The sequence below is a fragment of the Mytilus edulis genome, chromosome 8, assembly GCF_963676685.1.
Source record: "Mytilus edulis chromosome 8, xbMytEdul2.2, whole genome shotgun sequence".
Taxonomy (NCBI): domain Eukaryota; kingdom Metazoa; phylum Mollusca; class Bivalvia; order Mytilida; family Mytilidae; genus Mytilus; species Mytilus edulis.
The window spans coordinates 87,380,556-87,400,907 of record NC_092351.1 but is presented as its reverse complement, the minus strand read 5'-3'; the positions used below and the strand labels follow the sequence as shown (position 1 = coordinate 87,400,907).

Below are 20,352 nucleotides of genomic sequence, written 5' to 3'. Positions count from 1 at the left end.
TGAAAAACAACCAGTAAACGAAAAAATATTTTTTTTATGTGCAATTTATCTTCATACTTCGAAGATGGTGAAGAGAAAACGTTTTTTTTTTTTAAAACATAATAATTAATCTCTAAACCTATTACGAAACAGAAAATTTCTTTAAAAACAAAGCAATGACAACCTAAAATACAAGTTAAATTAAGATAATAAAAATATTAAAGCATGAATATTTTTGTCAATGTTTTAATAAAACTCCTTTAATATGTAATTATGCAAAAATGCAGATTTAAAGGCTAAATTATTATTTTCCTAATGTTGGATGATATGCCGGTTTACTTGTTTTGAGTCAAAATACGGCGTACGCCGTTAGCCGTTCGCCTATCCTTTGTGAAACAAGTTGGACCTTATGTTATGTAGCGCAAATACAAAAAAAAAGACTACATGCTTTTTAATCAAATCATAAAATCTCGCAACTGCGTCCTTGAAATGCAAAACATGCTTATAAACTGACAATATAGGACATGACTAGAAATATCAATATCACAAAATATCATTAAACCGTTACTCAGTGACATAAATCAGAACTATTTGTCCAAATCAAATATGAATTTATTCAAATAACTTATTCATTTTATAAGACATAATTGAACATCAGCTAGATCAAACACAATAATTTTATATATTTAATAAGTTTAGCCAATTACTTGGTTTCATTTCCATAAATAAATCGTTATTTATTGCAGGGGAATAACATCTATTGCAGTAAATGTAATGATCTATTTTGTGACCTTTATAAATCTTGTGTGATTTTCCGACCTGATCTGACGGTGATCTCTTACTCAGTGTTTAACCTAGCCGAAAGAGAGGCATGTCCCACTCTGCCCTACGCATTTTAATTTTCTTAAGGAAATTACTGGTAAAAACTTTTTTAGTGCAAAACGATAATTTTAACTACTAGAAAAAGCTTTTAACAATAATAATATACTTTAACTTTTGTAAAACTAAATAAATGTACTCAATTATTTAACTTTTTAATTATCAACAAAATCAAGTTGTCCCTTTCCAGGCAAGAAACTGCACTAACACATCTTTCATATTAAAACTGTGCCCCTCTGCTTTTAAATGTCAACTAGAACACTGCTTACCTTTTATAATTAATAATAATGAAACAAGCAATCTGAGAGTATTGCATGACGAAAAAACTGTGGAAAACTGATTTTTTAGGAAAACTGATTATTTAGGAATTCTGATTATTTAAGTGAATTTTCTAAGTCCAAGGACCATAGCTCTGCACAAAATCATCAGACCGGAACAAAATTGAACTTGATCTTCAACTTGTCATGATAACACTATATACCAATTTTCAAATCAATATCTTCAAGCATGACAAAAAAAAGTGTGGAAAACTGATTATTTGAGTGAATTTTTTAAGTCCAAGGACCATAACTCTAGACAAAATCATCAGACCGGAACAAAATTCGAATTTGATCTGTTACTTGTCATGATTAAACAATATACCAAATATTAAACCAATATCTTCAAGCATGAAGAAAAAATTTGTGGAAAACTGATTTGCAGGACTGACGGATGGACAGACAGACAGACAGACAGAGTGCAGACCTAAAGCCCCCTTCGACATCGTCGGTAGGGGACTAAAAACAAATTCTTATCAGTTGCAACAACAAAAAGCATGACTTGTTACTATTTACTATTATTATTATTTATCATTATTATTACTACAATGAAAATAGCATGTACAAAAGATACAATTCTGTCATTCAATTTCAACTGACAATAAAACTAGAACGGTAAAAAAGAAGCCACCCAAATTCAAACTTCATCTGTATTTTGTGGTAAGACCCATTCTGTATAAGTTATTTAACATTTGGTTAAGGCAAACTAAAGTTACAGAAGGAAACCAATTTTGGGACATACGTACAGACTTACAGACGAATGTACAGGAGGACAGAGGTAACACCTAATGCCCCCTCCTATGAGACGGGAGCATAAAAATCCTTTACCTTCATTAGTTTAGCACACATCAAAAGTTAAAAAGGTTACAAATTGTCTGCATGTTAAATAAACACCATATTTCAAAATGTCATGATTTTATGCATCTTAATATCAGTATCACAAATATACAATTCACAAAATGTAGACATTCACTTAAAACAGCCAAGGTGATTAGGGTAAAACTCACTATTATTGATTATATTATACAGTGAATGCTGGGAAATTTGGACAAATCACAATGAAATATAGTGCACACAAGATGATTTCATTTAGGGTGGCGAGATATTTCTTATATCCTACTAATTCAATATGCAGAGGGAATTATTAAGGGGAGATAATAAATATATATACCAATCACCCCACCTAAGTCCCACCTACATATATGTCCAACAAGTCATTATTTATTTTTTTTAAACTTGTACAATATCATATAAATTCATGATTTTCGAAAAATTACAAATGAAAATACAAGACAATTCACCTATCATGAAACTGTAATACATTATTATAAGGCTAACACAACTCTATCAGGAATTTTCCCATGATTCAATCTTTTGCTACACTGTGAAGTTTGATGCTAATGTATTCTTTTAGGAATTTTCCCATGATTCAATATTTTGCTGCACATTTGAGGATGATGTCACAATGTCTTTTAGGATTTTTCCCATGATGCAATATCTTCATGGAATGATGAGTGGTATCAGAATGCCAGTGTGTCCTTCAGGAATTTCCTCATGGTATTACTTACAGATGGGGGAGGTGTTGTGGTCTGGTGGGATATCTGTAAATATAGATAAAATTTGGGGTAATCTCAAACTATTATTCGAAATAGGAAATGTAATAACTAATGCAAGATTTTCCCTTGGTAAGATTTCCAGACTAAGGTTGAGATGTTTTTGAAATGTTTTTACAGTGCTGGCTTTTATAGGTATAATAATCTAATTATATCAAACATTTTTCTCTTATTAGTTAAAATATAGAAATATCTATTTTTGAGAGAGAAAATTATCTCTGTATATATATATATATATATCTATGTAACAAAAACTGTGATGCAATATGTACAGTTAGCAGACAGAAAAATCAGTTTAACTTTCAATGTGTACTGATTTACTAGCTCTTTATCATTGAGGTTGAGCTTCAGCTTTGTTGGTATCAAATACAAGATCCAGTTCTGACTTGAAGCAGATCAGTAATCCAGTTGTACTGTGAACGGGTTTTCTGTTTACTTACCCTATACAAATAAGGTTGAACATCAGCTATAGTGGTATCAAATACAAGATCCAGTTCGGACTGGTTTGGCATTTTAGGAACATATTCATGTCTATTCATAGCTTCAGCTACATTCATCAATTTCTCTGCTAAAACTTCTCCAAGTTTTTCTCTTAATAATTGTCTCTCTACAAATAAATGAATATCTATCAAACAATGGGATTAGTTATTATTGTATAATGTGCTATAAATAAAATAAAATTGTACTACCACTAGTCCTAAATGAAAGTGTCTTTTTGTACAATTGAAACCCTAAATGCTTATTTTTCCTCTTACTATTACTTGATTTATTTCACTTGACTCGGCGGGGTTTAACTCATTCGTTTATCATAAACCAGTCCATCTATCAGTCAGGGATATAACTCTATAGGGTTATTACAGGAAAATAACATACATTTGTTATTGTGGACTAAAAAATCAAAGAACTGTGATAACATATGTATGTTACATGTTTTAGTGTTCTCCCCAGGATTTTTAGATAGCACAGGGTAACGTGTGCTCTTAGTAAAATAATTGTATAATGTGTGGTGTCTCGTTGCGTCGCTTACCTATATTTTTAGTTACTGTTGTTTGTATGTCTTTTGTTTTGCTTTAATACTGTGGTATATATATTAGTTTAGTTAAAATGTATAAAAGTTCTATTGATATTACTTTTTTCTATATGTATACTTAACTATTTCAAGATATAACAGTTCATCATGTTCATAGTTTGCCAATTTTGCATAGTACACCTATATGTTATTATGCCTGTAATAACCATGATAACTAAAGGGTGTTATCACAGCTTCTCTATATCACTTCAAAGCATTTGCTCAGACATACATCATGCTTAATTACAATGTAGTTGAATTTGTTGTAAAAAATGATGACCTGAGCATGTAATGAGGTTCTGCGCAAGTTTCTCAGTAATTCTTAAGTGTCTTATATAATAAGTTACATTCCTTTCATAACTGAGCCTTGTTATCACAGCTAAGTTTATTCAATAAAGTCATAAGAAACGAGTGACTGGTGAAAAATACTGTTTATCCAATTCTTGAACCAATGCATGTATATATCATAAACTTAGTCCTCTGTGCACGATTTCATCATTTTTTACTCAAATATATCGTATAATCGTCAATTTTTTTTCTCTCTGCCTGTTATCATTTAACAAATATGGATACTCATTAAATGCCGTATTTTGAAGCCGAAGTTTACCGATTGTCACCTTATAATAAATAATCAACAAAAAGCATGGTTATTCAGCACATGTTTAACATATACAATCAGGTAATTGTTTATTTTAATGAAAAGTAAAAACACAAAAATACTGAACTCCGAGAAAAATTCAAAAAGGAAAATCAAAAATCAAAAGGCAAAATCAAAAGTCCAAACACATCAAACGAATGGATAACAACTGTCATATTCCTGACTTGGTACAGGCATTTTCTAATGTAGAAAATGGTGGATTGAACCTGGTTTTATAGCTAGCTAAACCTCTCACTTGTATGACAGTCGCATCAAATTCTGATTCATGCGTATTACTATCACTGGATTTTTACGAGGAGGGTCACGCTTAGGCCACTATGCATACGGAAAATATGTCGGCGAATTGCTTCCTGGCAGCAAGCAATTAAAAATAAGTAAACTTCTTCTAAATGTCGACAAATTAAAGAATTTTCCTCAAAAAAGGTTTATGTACATAAGTTGTATAATGAAACTATCCATTTAGTTTTAAAAAACATATGCATATTTTTTTTTAATTTGAGGTTTCATATGACTTTAATAGCCTGGAATCATTAATTTACCATGGTCAATCAAAAATGTATTAATTTAATTAAAAAATTAGTTATCAAGGCTATGCATTTAGTTTCTGCGCAATATCTCAAGAGTTCCCTAGAGCCCACTATAAATGAAATAATTTTACAAATAACAAGCATATGTTATTACAGATTTAGAAAAATTAAAGGAATAAAGAGTAAACAACTCATGAAAGTATCTGTAATAACACATGAAAGTTATTTTCTGGAATAACCCTATAGAGTTATATCTCTGACTGTCTATAGATAGGTAATTTTGGATAAACTCATCAATGAAGTGTCTAGTCATTCTTTTGTAAATTCTATTGATGACACTGATAGGTGATTAGAAAAATAAGAATAATTGTAACGACAATTATCCTTATCAAACATCTTCAAATAAACTGTCCTTATGCAAATTAAAACATAAGCTCCACCCAATCAGTTGAAATAACATTGGTAAAAATATTATATTCTGAATTACATTTGTACCTAAGACATAAATGATTTTATAATCAAATCTCATTTGGTCTAAGACTGGATTCATAGGAATAAGTTTGTGTGGTTTTAATATGAAAGTATTTTGTTTTTAGATTAATTTTTGTTGAGTGTTTTAATCTTGTGGATAATTATTCAAATACTTATACACTTAGTAAATACAATTTATCCTAAATGAAAACTTTTCTCTTAATTGCAATCAGGTATATAGATTAGACCAATGATTATTCTGTTTGAATGATTTTACACTAGTCATTTGTGGGGCCCTTTACAGCCTGTTGTTGAGCGTGAGCCAATGCTTTGTGTTGAAAACCATACTTTGACCTACATGTATAACGGTTTAGTTTAACATGTTGTTACCTCGATGGAGAGTTGTCTCATTAGCACTCATCCAACATCTTCTTAAATAGTATTTAAAAGAACTGATTTTACATTGAAATACATGTAGATACTAACCACTTTCATTAGATAGCGTAAGAATATCCAGTTTTATGGTCCACACTTCCCATGGAATGCATTCTGGGGAAAACAGCCATCTTGTTTTCTTTTTCTGGTAAAATTCTAATGAGATCTGAAAAAAAAGATACATGTATCAGTTTTCTGTCCTTTGGTCGAGTTGTTGTCTTTTCCATTTCCATTCTCAATTTATATCAGTGTTGTATCTGAAATAGTGATTAGCTGTGAAACATGATGACTGCTGGTGATATATTATTTATCATCTTATCATATCTAGAGATATTTCACTGTGAATTAATCCCTAAAATTCATCAGCATTCACTTTCAAAATAAAAAAGACAAGGCAGATTTTTGACTAAAATACTTTATATGGTCTTTATTTGCAAGGTTGTGTGTTAAAAAGTTATTTTTTTAATTACTTGTTTTATGTTTCAAGTGTTGTTAATCTAATATGCCATATTGACAATCTGGCCAATTCTTTTTGTTTTGTATCCTAGATAAGATTTGTATTTTTTGACAAATGAGAAGAAAATTCATGTTTTCAAGTCTGCCACTTCATCAAGTAAAAAAAAAAGTATTGAAAAAGTCTACCCTAGTTGAAATACACCTTGTGTATACATGCAAATAACCTGGTATTTTCCCCTTCAATTGCACAACAGACAACATACACGATCAACCTGCACTATTGAATTATTGAATGAAACAACAGAATACAAACCAGCCCAGAACCTTTTTTTCCCCACCCTTCAAATACGTGTTCAAAATTATCTAAAAGAGGAACGAAAGATACCAAAGGGACAGTCAAACTCATAAATCATATGAGGCTGACTTAACTGTATCTGTTGTATCCTTTATCTGTAGTTCAATGGGATAGATGCGTTCCACATAGTTACCAAATTTTGAATTATTTAGTGACCATTATATTCTTAAATTACACAACAGAATACATACCTGTCCAGAACCTGGTCCATCCTGACTCCTTAATGTATCCCTGAACAATGATACATGACCTTTCAGTTTCCTGTCTAATTCATCTGAGGCTGTCCTCACCTACAAAACATATAAATAAATAAAGTTTACAATGATAAGGAGGGTTTGTAACAACTATGACTTCTAATGAGGGTCTCTCACGGTTAGTTGTAAATTTACTCCTTTTTTATGATAAATATATCAGATATGATTAATTTTCAACAGCTTACATTGCTCTATGTAGGCATTAACTCATCTCTTAAGTATTAAATGTGATGTTCTAGTTATAACCTGTCATACAGAAAATCTACCAAAAGCCACCCTTACAGTCCTTATATAAAAATAATTGTTATAATTAAAAATACAATGGGCCCCTCGTTAAGACACGTATACGCATCCTGGACGCATCTTTTTTGAAACCCATGAGTCCCTGGGATGCGTCCTGATTGTATCCCCTGAGTCCCAAACACATCCTTTTGCCTAGAAGATTTATGATCATCGATAAGAAATTAAAAAGATGTCAGGATGTCGATGTTGAAAAATTTAAGTGATGCGTAGATGAATAATTTTGTTGACTGACTACTATTGACATGTGATTGCTTTAATTTACATTGAATGCATGGTTGATCAAAGTTACATCAAATAAACGATCATGACCCATTTATGGATGTTTTTGTCAAATTGAAAAGTAAAAATTGTTTGCAAACTTTTTTTTAAATACAAATGTATACTTTAAATGGAATGAGTATAAATCAAAACTAAATTATTAAACGCAGTATAATCCTGAAATTAAATGAATATTCCTTGACCACATGTTTTCTTTCTTTTGTAAACAAACATGTCACGTTTGCACTATTGGTGGGAAAAATACCGGGGGAAAACACCTAATTAACAGATAACCCTGTTTGGATATTTATAGACCTTTAAAATACACAGCTGAAATAGGAGTGCCAGGAAAATTGTTAAAACTTGGTATATATAATTCAATCTACACCAATTTAACTATTATAGTACATTTTTTGGTATATATGTATATTGTAGATCCATGATCATGTGATAAAATTGTTATTTATCAATTATTTCAAAAGTCTGAAATTGTTTGAAGATTTTTTTTTAATTTCCATTAGTTTTGAAACATACTGTGGCAATATTTCAACTAAGCTTTATCAAAGAAACAAATATTAGTGAGTTACTTCCCATTACTAATTTATTTGATGGGCATCCTTTAACTTGTTTATCATCATTTATCAATATTTTAACTTGCAAAATATTTTTTCATGTGCTACAACCTAATCTAAATCAGATTCAAAATTGATTTTTGTAGCATTTTTTTTTCTTATGATGAATAAAGCCCCAATAAAGTAGACATAAAATAATTGTAAAACTGGAAAAAATTATATAATGTCAGGATTCATTTATTTTTATTGGTTTAAATAAATAGTATTTTCCTGGATATCTAATTTCATGGCTTTAAAAATTTCCCAAATTTTACATACATGCCTATAGAACAATGTGTTTTTATTGAAAATTTGACTGAATGGATCACAGATGCCCATGACACCCTTGAAAATTGGTATCCTAGAATAAAAAGAATTCTACAGGATCAAAGATTTAAAAAAAATCATTATTATTTGAAGCATTTTTTTTTATATTTTCTTCAGTTTTGTAATATTCTATTTTAATAACAAATGTTAAAGAAATAATTTCAATAAAGCTTCTAACAAGAATGTGTCCAAAGTACATGGATGCCCCACTCGCATAATCATTTTCCATGTTCAATGGACCGTGAAATTGGGTAAAAAATCTTATTTGGCTGTAAAATTAGAAAGATCATATCATAAGGAACATATGTACTAAGTTTCCAGTGGATTGGACTTCAGCTTCATAAAAAACTACCTTGACCAAAAACTTTAACCTGAAACTCGCACTTTCATTTTCTTTGTGGACCGTGAAATTGGGGTCAAAAGTCTAGTTTGGCTTGAAATTAGAAAGATCATATCTAAAGAAACATGTGTACTAAGTTTCAAGTTGATTGGACTTCAGCTTCATCATGTTCATTAAAAACTACCTTGACCAAAAATTTTAACCTGAAACTTGCACTATCATTTTCTATGTTCAGTGGACCGTGAAATTGGGGTCAAAAGTCTAATTTGGCTTTATCATAAGGAACATATGTACTAAGTTTTAAGTTGATTGGACTTCAGCTTCATCAAAAATTTTAACCTTAAGGGGGACGGTACGACAGACGAACGAACAGACAAACGAACAGACGGACACACAGACCAGAAAACATAATGCCCCTCTACTTTAGTAGGTGGGGCATAAAAAAGAAACAGACTTATGAGTTATTTGATGGGCATGTCTTTATCTTATTAACAATTATTTCTCAATATTTCAACTAAAATATATTTTGTCAATTCCTTATCTGAATATCAATCAAATTCAAAATACATTTCGTGTCGCATTTGAAAAAGAAGACACAAAATATTTGTCAAATTGGAGAAAACTATATACACCATGTGGTACTTACATAAGTAAAGTCTATAAAATCACAGTCTACATCTACTATACCAACTGTTCCTATAGAATAACTTGATTCTTGTTTGAAGTGAAACTGAAAATAATAGGCAATCTGATATAAATAGTAACAAATATATTTTAAGCAATGTTTATTATATATACAAGGTTTATTTGTGATTTTTCTATGTTGTGCTGTAACACTACCGTTTTAGATAAGACATTGTAAGAGGAGGGAAGATAGTTCACTGATTTTTCTGGCTACCAGTATACTGTTTAGTTTTTTTCATTGTCAAAGGCAGACAACATTAACCTATGATTATCATTTGGACTCTAGTGAATAGTTGTCTAGTCAGCAGCATTTGCAACCATACCACATCTCCTAACTTTTTATTTAAATAGAAAAAAGAAGATGTGGTAGGATTGCCAATGAGACAACTGTCCACAAGAGACCAAAATGACACAGACATCAACAACTATAGGTCACCATACAGCCTTCAACAATGAGCAAACCCCATACGGCATAGTCAGGTCTAAAAGGCCCCGATATGACAATGTAAAACAATTCAAACGAGTAAACTAACAGCCTTATTTATATAAAACCAGATGCTCCGCAGGGCGTAGCTTTATACGACCGCAGAGGTTGAACCCTGAACGGTTGGGGTAAGTATGGACACAACATTCAAGCTGGATTCAGCTCTAAATTTGGATTGTGATTGAATAGTTGACACAGCATAGGTTTCTGACACAGAATGAATGTGTTCTAATGAACTTAAAATTTTTGTTTTCTCTTAGAGCAATTCACTATGCTGTTGAATATTAATCCTCTCAAAACAAGAATGTGTCCTCAGTACACGAATGCCCCACTCGCACTATCATTTTCCATGTTCAGTGGTAAAAACTCTAATTTGGCATTAAAATTAGAAAGATCATATCATAGGGGACATGTGTACTAAGTTTGAAGTCGATTGGACTTAAACTTCATCAAAAACTACCTTGACAAAAAACTTTAACCTGAAGCGGGACGGACGCACAGACGGACGCACAGACCAGAAAACATAATGCCCCTCTACTATCGTAGGTGGGGCATAAAAATGTTTGAAGAAATTTTCTTTTTTATTTATGAAATTTCAAATGAGAAAAATTGAACCCAATTTTTTTAATCACATCCCCCTTTCCCTTATTCCAAAACTAATCTCAATTAAAATTTCTAATGGAGTTTGCAACAATAACTACTCATTTAAATACATCATAAAATATTAAGATGTAAAAAAAACTGCTTGTTATCACTGAATGTTATTTATTATAATTTATCAGTTGGTAGTAAAAAGTGAATATACATTGTATATTGTATATAACAAAGATTTAAGTTGATTCTGGACAAAGAAAGATAACTCCAATTAAAAAAAAATCTTGCTATTGCACAATATTTTGCAATTAGATATTTCTTGCTTACTATTCTGGACAAAGAAAGATAACTCTAATTAAAAAAAAATTTGCTATTTCACAATATTGTGCAATTAGATATTTCTTGCCATTGCGCAATACTGTGCAATTGAAAAGACTTGCTATTGCACAACACTTAATATAATAATTTTAGATCCTGATTTGGACCAACTTGAAAACTGGGCCCATAATAAAAAATCTAAGTACATTTTTGGATTCAGCATATCAAAGAACCCCAAGATTTCAATTTTTGTTGAAATCAGACTAAGTTTAATTTTGGACCCTTTGGACTTTAGTGTAGACCAATTTGAAAACAGGACCAAAAATGAAGAATCTACATACATAGTTAGATTTGGTATATCAAAGAACCCCATTTATTCAATTTTTGATGAAATCAAACAAAGTTTAATTTTGGACCCCGATTTGGACCAACTTGAAAACTGGGCCAATAATCAAGAATCTAAGTACATTTTTAGATTCAGCATATCAAAGAACCTAACTGATTCATTTTTTGTCAAAATCAAACTAAGTTTAATTTTGGACCCTTTGGACCTTAATGTAGACGAATTTGAAAACGGGACCAAAAGTTAAGAATCTACATACACAGTCATGACAGTTAGATTCGGCATATCAAAGAACCCCAATTATTCAATTTTGATGAAATCAAACAAAGTTTAATTTTGGACCCTTTGGGCCCCTTATTCTGTTGGGACCAAAACTCCCAAAATCAATACCAACCTTCCTTTTATGGTCATAAACCTTGTGTTTAAATTTCATAGATTTCTATTTACTTATACTAACGTTATGGTGCGAAAACCAAGAAAAATGCTTATTTGGGTCCCTTTTTGGCCCCTAATTCCTAAACTGTTGGGACCTAAACTCCCAAAATCAATACCAACCTTCCTTTTGTAGTCATTAACATTGTGTTTAAATTTCATTGATTTCTATTTACTTAAACTAAAGTTATTGTGCGAAAACCAAGAATAATGCTTATTTGGGCCCTTTTTTGGCCCCTAATTCCTAAACTGTTGAAACCTAAACTCCCAAAATCAATCCCAACCGTTCTTTTGTGGTCATAAACCTTGTGTCAAAATTTCATAGATTTCTATTAACTTAAACTAAAGTTATAGTGCGAAAACCAAGAAAATGCTTATTTGGGCCCTTTTTGGCCCCTAATTCCTAAAATGTTGGGACCAAAACTCCCAAAATCAATACCAACCTGATAGCAATATACGACGAAAAATTTTTCAAATTTTGCGGTCGTATAAAAATGAACAATCAAAGAGCTGAAAGCTCTGAAGAAAAATGACGCCACTGTCTCTAATATTGGGATAGTTTTTATGCAAGTCTTGATTTTCACACACCGTAATTAGTTTAACAATGCAACATGTATCGTGAGCATATAATTGATATTCGTATATGTGTGTGTGTGTGAAGTGAAGGTGACAACTGGCTGGTTTTTTAAGACAAATGAATAGGTCAAGACTAGCTGAATTGTACAAATAAATACCATAGAAAGGCTTGTATATTTCTCACTGGTACATAGTCTGAATCCGGGTCCGTTCGCTTCCATTCACGTTTGCGCCCACTCATTTTCACCCCCTTTCACTTTCACACCCTACATGTTCGCACCCAATCTTAACTGGTTTTGTGTTTAATAACTCTGTAAGCAAGTGTTTTCTTATAAGTATAATTGTTGTCATTGTCTCAAAATAAAGTAAGACAGCAATTTTTTTTTTGTGTTGAATAAATCTTAATCATGTTTTGGATAGGGTATTGCTAAAAATAATTTTGTTAACGTTTTATTTTGTGTTGAATAACTCTTAATAATGTTTTGTTTAGTGTATTGCTATAACTTGTTTCATTGACTTGTTTCAAAATGAAGTGAGATTCTGACTATGTTTGTTTCTGTGTGTTGAATAAATTTTATCATGTTTTGGTTATATTAGTGGATTGCTATATTTTGGTTTCTATGTTTTATTGTTTCGTTGTTTCAGATCAATGGGATCAAGCTGCTAAAAACAATTATCTTTTGTGTTTTTTTCTTCAATGTTTTACTCATACCAAGCTATAAATACATTCAGTATTTACACCAAAGCAATTTAAAACAACAACCATGATTTTCCAATTATTCAACTTGAATTTGAATTAAAATTGGGCACGAATGAAGAGAGTGTGAATGTGCGAACGTGTAGGGTGCGAAAATGTATTGGGCACAAACAGACCTGATACCACACAGTCTGAAACCCCTTCTCCCACAAAATATTAAGTAAATAATCTTTTTGTTACTGCTATCAAAGGTCTAATGAAACTCAGATAATTTCAAACATTTGTCAAAGAATTCTAGTCAAGCCGGCACCTAGTTAAATTGGCACCTGGACAAATCATCACCTGTTTAAAATCGACACCTGATATAGTCAATTCGTCACCCATGTTAAATATATATTTTTAACAGTATTTTAAGCAATAGGGTATATACGTAAAAATAAGAAAGGGGTTGCCAGAATTTTTTTCAGTATTTAAGCAAAAAGAGTTAAATACTAACTTTCACATTTTTGGGTGTTTATGTACATTTTGTATATATTTATTTTTCTCAACTAAATGACTTTTTTGGTGTATTTTTAATGATATATATAGATACATGAGTAGTGCAAATAATTATTACGTCTGGCAAGGCTTTTTAAATTTTATTCTGGAACACTTTCCTATGACCGCAAGGCTATGTTAATATGTCCCAGAAAAATAATAAAATAGCCTTGCCAGACGTTATAATTATTTGGACTAATACATGAGATGTTGGGTATTTTTCTGCATTATTTTAACCAGTTGAGCATTTTACAGGATTGTTGGTTTAATGCTGTTTAAACTTTACTGAAAAAAACACCTTAAATTTGCTAATTATTTGGCATGAAAGTTTGATTTATTGAAAGGGACTCATAGTTTTCCATTTTATTTTAATAATTGACTTGTTTTTACAATTACACAAATTGTCTAATTGTTAAAACAACAGCTTTGGTAAGGGCTTCGTTGTTTACCTTCATACACAACATATTCACTTTCGTTTCGTTGTTTACCAAAATACACAACAACATATTCACTATGTACTTGGTAACAGTAATTAATTAATTGAATAGAAAATATTATAACAAATATTATTGGATGCCGAATTGACGTCGAATAGGTGCCGATTTGACTAGATGCCAATTTAACCAGGTGCCGACTTGACTTGTACGTTTCAATTCCTCTGCGATCGTTTGCGGTATTTTCTTGAGAAAACCTATTTTCCATCATCAAAGAGAAGAAGAAACTGCTTTAAAATGATTCTGGAACGCTTCATGATTGTTAAAATAAGTTTAATTCACTCAAAAACAATTTTAAAACTTGCGATGTTTAAGCAGGAAGTTTCCAAAGCATGTGTAAAAGAAGAAATTAACCGGTGAGAGTGGAAATCCGTATATGACAGATATCCCTATAGTACGATTTTGAAAGTAAAACAGTTCAATCCTTTTGTAAAACAGTCTTAAATATACCTATCACATTAATGTTTGAAGGGTCTTAAGCTTATTCAAACCATATAAGTCGGTATGAAACACCAAAACGGAATGAACAATAACCGATTACGTTTTGTAGTTTACAAATTCTTAAACTGGTTTCCGTCAAACTACAACACTTTGTTCGAGTGTAGTGGAATTCAAGTAGAAACCAGTGTAAACTGGGTCCTGGCTGATTTAATACTACACAATGATGCATAATGATAACACAAGCAGATTCCAGTTTGTATGGAAAATAGTAAATACGAAACCAAGCGCGGTAGGCAGAGAAATGTAATGAAGTTCAGGTCGGCAGTTACGGAACAATGACTGCGTCATTTTCCAAAAAACAAATATGTAACACATAAATAAACGACAACCACTGAATTACAGGCTCCTGACTTGGGAAGGGCACAGACATCAATAATGTGGCAGGGTGAAACATGTTATCGGGATCCCAACCCTTCCCCTAACCTGCAGGGACAGTGGTCTTGAATCAAGTAATTGAATTACTTATTTTTGGTCTGTAATTCCAAGTAATATTTTCATATAAGAAAATACATACCTTTCCTATAGTTCTGTGTAACAGCAATGTATGGAAGATACCTGTAAATAATCAAACATTAGTAATTCATCTGACTCATCAACCCCAAAGTATGGAAATATGGTCACTTGGTCTTCCTCCAATCGGCAATAAAACACTTGCCAAAATGGGGTTTCAGTTTGGCTGTGCAGGATGTATAAAGTTTGCAGACGTCTCAGGTCATAATGGGCACGTTAATTCTGATGTCTCGTGTAAAGAGAGTGCCACACTCTTTGCACATTAAAAACACTTGCAACAACACTTTGAGCGGTCCCAAGGTTGCCTGTTGCAAGGCAAATTTTCTGTCCCTATCCAATGTACATGTACCCTCATTTACCAGTGACATTCCATATTTCCCTGACCATCATCCCTTATTGCCTCTATTATTACAAGTCCTACCTCATGTACCTATTGTATTTATTGTTAACTTCTTCTCGTACTGAACATGCATGAAATATTTGCCACTGGATGTTAAGCAACCAATATTCAATCTATCAATCTGATTCACCACATTTTTCATGTTTTTATACAATATTTATTTTCAAAATCACATGAATTTGTAAAACCTATTAACCATTGTAGTGTTTGAATGAAATAAGAAGAGCAAATTAAACAACTTTTTATATACATCTATACATAACAGTCTATTATTTGAACTTGGAATTATTTTTAACTATGGAATTTGCTTGATTTCTTGTTATTGAAATTTTTAATAAATTCCATGATTATTCTGTACAGAAATGTTTTGTGCTGCACACAACACTTTCTATTACAAAGAAAATAGTATATTTTCAATAGAATGTACTGTGCCGCGCACAACACTATCTAACCAAAATATATTGTATGGAAAGTGTTATTAACCGCTCAAAAGATCAAATAAATACAAAATAAACATGGAATTTATAAATATTTTAAACACAAGAAATTATGCGAATTCCATAATTAAAAATAATTCCAAGTTCAAATAATAGCCTATTACATGTAGATATGACTACAAAATCATAATGTGCATACAGTCGGGGTTACTACTTGTACAAGTTATATTTATTTCTACATTGTAGATGAGGTAAATGCAAATATATAAACATACTTATAACAGTAAATGTGAAAGATATTTTATGTTTTATTAACTCTTTAAAACTTTAAAGGCTACCGAGTACTGTGTATTTTTTTATAAAATACTCATGTACATTTATGCTCTTTAACTTTGTACTTTTTTGGTGTTTTAACTGTTTTGATATTACGGTTGAGTCTTATGTAGAGGAAACATGCGTCTGGCGTATAAAATTATAATCCTGACACCTTTGATAACTATTTTATATCAATGACAGAAACCCTACAAAACTACATAAAGAGATATTGGAATTTTATTTAAAAAATATGTCTACACTGTACACAAATTAATTGTCAATATTAGAAAAATATGTCAGGCTGTTGTTATCATTATCACTGTGCTTAAACGGCTGTGGGTAACTAAGTTACCCACAGCCCAAGATGGCGGACATTAAACTCGTTAATATTTAAGTCATACAAAATGTACCTTTTGCGAAGTTTTTCATGCAGAATGTAAATATTTATAAGATTATTGAATAAAGAAATAACTAACAATTACAATAAATTTGTTAATATAGTGTTCACTAAAGCGCAAGGCCAACTTTAAAAAATGCATAAGACGTCCGTAACTTTTTGATCAAAACTAAGCAGACTGTCCGTAACTTTATTTTCAGATGTGGGTAACTTTTGATTTAAAATTTTAAGAATTATAATTTCAACAATTAGAAGAAAATTAACATCATATTTGTAACCTTCACGGCTGTTTATACTACTCATTCACCACCAAATGTTATTCTATTAACGCATAATACTTACACCACAGAGGTTTTGTGTGGGGTTTGTGGTACTCGATCCTGGTTATGGTTTGAACTTTTATTAACTGATGTGCGTCCTATGGACATTTTCGATTCGCACCATAGCTTTGTTATACTTTAATTTTTTTAGTTTCATTATCTGTTTGCGGTTTATTTTCACCTCTGTTTCTTTTTATGTGTATTTTGATGAATACTCTTTGACGCGGCTATTTATACATCCCACCAGTAAGTAAATATATATAATAGTGTTATGTTTTTTTAAATAAATTTCCTAGTATGTTTTTTTTGTTATTTCTCTTGTATGTTATCAGGAATTGCTAAACTATAAAATTACCCTGTTGTCTTAGTTATTTATATTTTATTAATTTCTACTATTTCTAATTGTTACACTATGTTGATTGCTCTATTCCGTTTATGTCACTGAATTTTAACTATTGTGTCTTTTAGTTTAGTTCAATTTAATGAAATTTAATGCAACTTGCATACAAGTGAATTATGCAGCTAGCTGTAAAACTAGGTTTTTACAAAATGTCCTTTCTTCAAGTTTTCTCATTTACTGCACATCTATAAAGTTCGAGCATCGAATGCAACAGGTCACTATAACATGTATAAATTCTAATCGAATCGTTATGTCATTGGACTTAGAATTAAGTGATTTTTTTTTAAATCAATGGAAATAAATGTCTTTTAAATATAATCGTATTTGGCTGAACCTTTGAAAATTGTCATGTGATTGGGCAATTTTGGTTCCCCCCCCTAAAAAAAACCCAACATAATCCCGGATTTTCGCATGATCTACTCTTGTCATTGCTGGCAGAAAATCAGATAGTGCATACACGCCACATGCATGTGTAAAAAATACTTGTGTAGTCTACTTGTTCAAAAATAAAAATAAACGATGATGTTTCAATATATTATCTGCAATGGTAGGTAACCACCCTCGGAACTGGGCAACTTGGGTATCCCGACGTTATAAAAATCAGACCCGAGTTAAACGGATTTATCGTTATTTTTTTCAATTTTGTCTTCCATTCTAATTCAAATGAATTACATGTATATCATACTAGAGATCTACCGTACTTCTGATTATGTATTTGATGCAATCTCTATCATAGGTAAAACATTACATCCACATATGTCGACTCTTTAAAAGTTATGGATATTCCTATTGGTATAATGAAAAAAGTTACACAGACAAGTTGTTTTTAAGTAACGGACAGCCTAAGCGTTTTTTTCAAATCGTACTGTGATCGTTTATTTTGTAGAATTTAATCACCTGTTAAGTTTAGGGGTTTCCCTAAACGATTAATACAACTTTTTAATTCAGTGGTTTAATTGATACATTCATGGTATTGTTATTCTGTAGAAGAGAAGTCCTTAACCAACGCAAGGCTGCTCCATCTTGGGCTGTGGGTAACTCAAGTTACCCACAGCTGTTTAAGCACCATGATTATGCATATACAAATCTGTAGTAAACATAGAAATGGCAAGTAAGTCAGAAACCTGACAATGTTCAAAACAATATCTTTAACTTACTTTCTACTACTTCTTCTATTTGTCTCCCTTCAACAGACTACAAATATAAATAATATACATTTTTGGTAAAATCATAAAAATAGATCAAATTATTAAAAAATCAATTATCAAACAAATGTAAATGCTTATCATGCTTATAGAATGATTTTCATAACAGCATGGACAAGATCATTTCTTGGTGTGCTCAGGTTATCAGGCTCGCAAAACATGTTTAACCCCACTACTTTTTTGCGCTTGTGGCAAGTCAGGTGCCTCTGGCTTTGTTAGTGAAAAGTCTTGTGTGATCTTTAATTTTAGTTCATATTTCAGAGTTTAGTATGATGTCTATTATCAGATTATCACTGCACTAGTACACTTTTTTGTTTAGTGGCCAGCTCTGGGTGCAGGATTTTCTTGCTGTGTTGAAGACCCATTGGTGACCTTCTTCTCTTTTCTACTCTTCAGTCAGGTTGTTGTCTCTTTGACACATTCCCCATTTCCATTCTCAATTTGACTTGAAATACATAAAAAAATCCACCAGCAAAGCCAACTGATAGTCTCAGGTCGTCTCTATAGAGTATGGGTTGACTTGTACCACATGGGGTATAAAATTCATTAGATATATATGCATATAAGGTTGAATTGGTGATGGGGTGAAACTGATAATACTTTAATAATCTACATCTGCCACAGTATTTTCTATCCAATAGTCAAGGAACATTAGCTACAAACATGACAAATTGGTCATTGTACTTTCAAATTATATACATTTTACAGACTTAAGAGGTATTGAGTGAAAGTAAAGTATATATTCATAATTAAACACCATTTAAATGCATTTAAATAAGCTGGTACGAGTTAGCAGTGGTACGAGTTTGCATTGATACAAGTTTATTTTAGTGGTACGAGTTGAAGTTGGTACAAGTTTACAATGGTACAGGATAACTATAATTCTTAATGGGGTACCTTCACCAGTGTTCATAGACTGAATTTGACAATCAAGTTACATGATTTCTTTCGAAAAATGACAGAATAATCGCAAAATTATTTGAGACCTCTGAAGAATCATAATAGGATATTTTGACAATTCACAACAAATTAATTTTACCCAATTTGGCCCTTACGATAGCCCAAAATCATGAAAATAGCCTGATGTTAAAGTTAAAGCCAAAGGGCATTTCTACCCTCATAAATATGAGGACAAGGTAAGGGTGAAATGTGGGCATAGATTACAATCTATTTACATTTTGGCAGTATATGTCTTTAAAAGCCTGAGTTTATTAGCCGTTTATTTTGACATTTGAAAATGATGAAATACATTGAAAATCATGAACAATGCGTGTTCATTTCATGATCTTTCATGGCGCCAGATTTTTTATTTAGACAACAAATAGAGAATCAAAGACGTTTCTTCAATTAACTCTTCCAACTTACAAGTTCAAAAACCTGTGTTCGTGCGTTCATCTTCTGACAAACATTATCTCCAGTCCATTTTCTTTCTTAAAACGCAAAATATAAATATATTTCTTTCTCTTGTTATGAGACGAATTTCTTTTTTTAGAACAGGTGATTACCGTAAATAGTCTTTTTATTTGTCGTAAAACATGAATTTATTGGTACGTTTAACTGGATATTAAATCATAGATTAATATTTTTCTTAAGTAGATTTTACAGACAAATAAGAATACAAAAAGCAATTTTCAAAGTTTTAATGTCGTCTTGTTTATCTTGAACTTTTAACCTTAGTTTAATGGGGAGTTTCTCAAAGTGGTAAACTCAACAATCTGTCAGTTTGGTATTTCTCAAACTACTTTTAGTTAAATGTTTATTGATTGATTGATACTTGAACGGCTTGATTGGTAGTTGGCCTACTACGGTTGTCAGACCAGGCAAACAATGATAAATGTTTAAATAAAGATGAGAAG

The 20,352-nt window shown here is 31.4% G+C and overlaps 1 protein-coding gene across 1 annotated transcript; it reads right to left on the bottom strand.

The window, feature by feature from the left end:
- Positions 1–415: 415 nt before the first annotated feature.
- On the bottom strand, positions 416–20,012 carry LOC139486540 (autophagy-related protein 101-like). Its single transcript, XM_071271453.1, has 8 exons — positions 19,862–20,012; positions 18,449–18,485; positions 15,027–15,067; positions 9,499–9,582; positions 6,951–7,049; positions 6,000–6,114; positions 3,229–3,395; positions 416–2,776 (listed from the first exon to the last, which is right to left on the bottom strand). Exons 1-8 carry the CDS (start codon positions 19,889–19,891, stop codon positions 2,696–2,698), a joined length of 654 nt encoding a protein of 217 aa, XP_071127554.1. The 5' UTR covers positions 19,892–20,012; the 3' UTR covers positions 416–2,695.
- Positions 20,013–20,352: the final 340 nt, after the last annotated feature.

What these genes read in the sequence shown, in the direction of transcription:
- LOC139486540 (XM_071271453.1), bottom strand. Translation starts at nt 19,891, where the DNA reads ATGAACGCACGAACACAGGTTTTTGAACTT. An exon ending in ATGGACCAGGTTCTGGACAG is followed by an intron (nt 6,115 to 6,950) that starts GTATGTATTCTG and finishes CTTTTTTTTCAG; the next exon opens with ATCTCATTAGAATTTTACCA. An exon ending in TTCAACCTTATTTGTATAGG is followed by an intron (nt 2,777 to 3,228) that starts GTAAGTAAACAG and finishes CTATATTTACAG; the next exon opens with ATATCCCACCAGACCACAAC.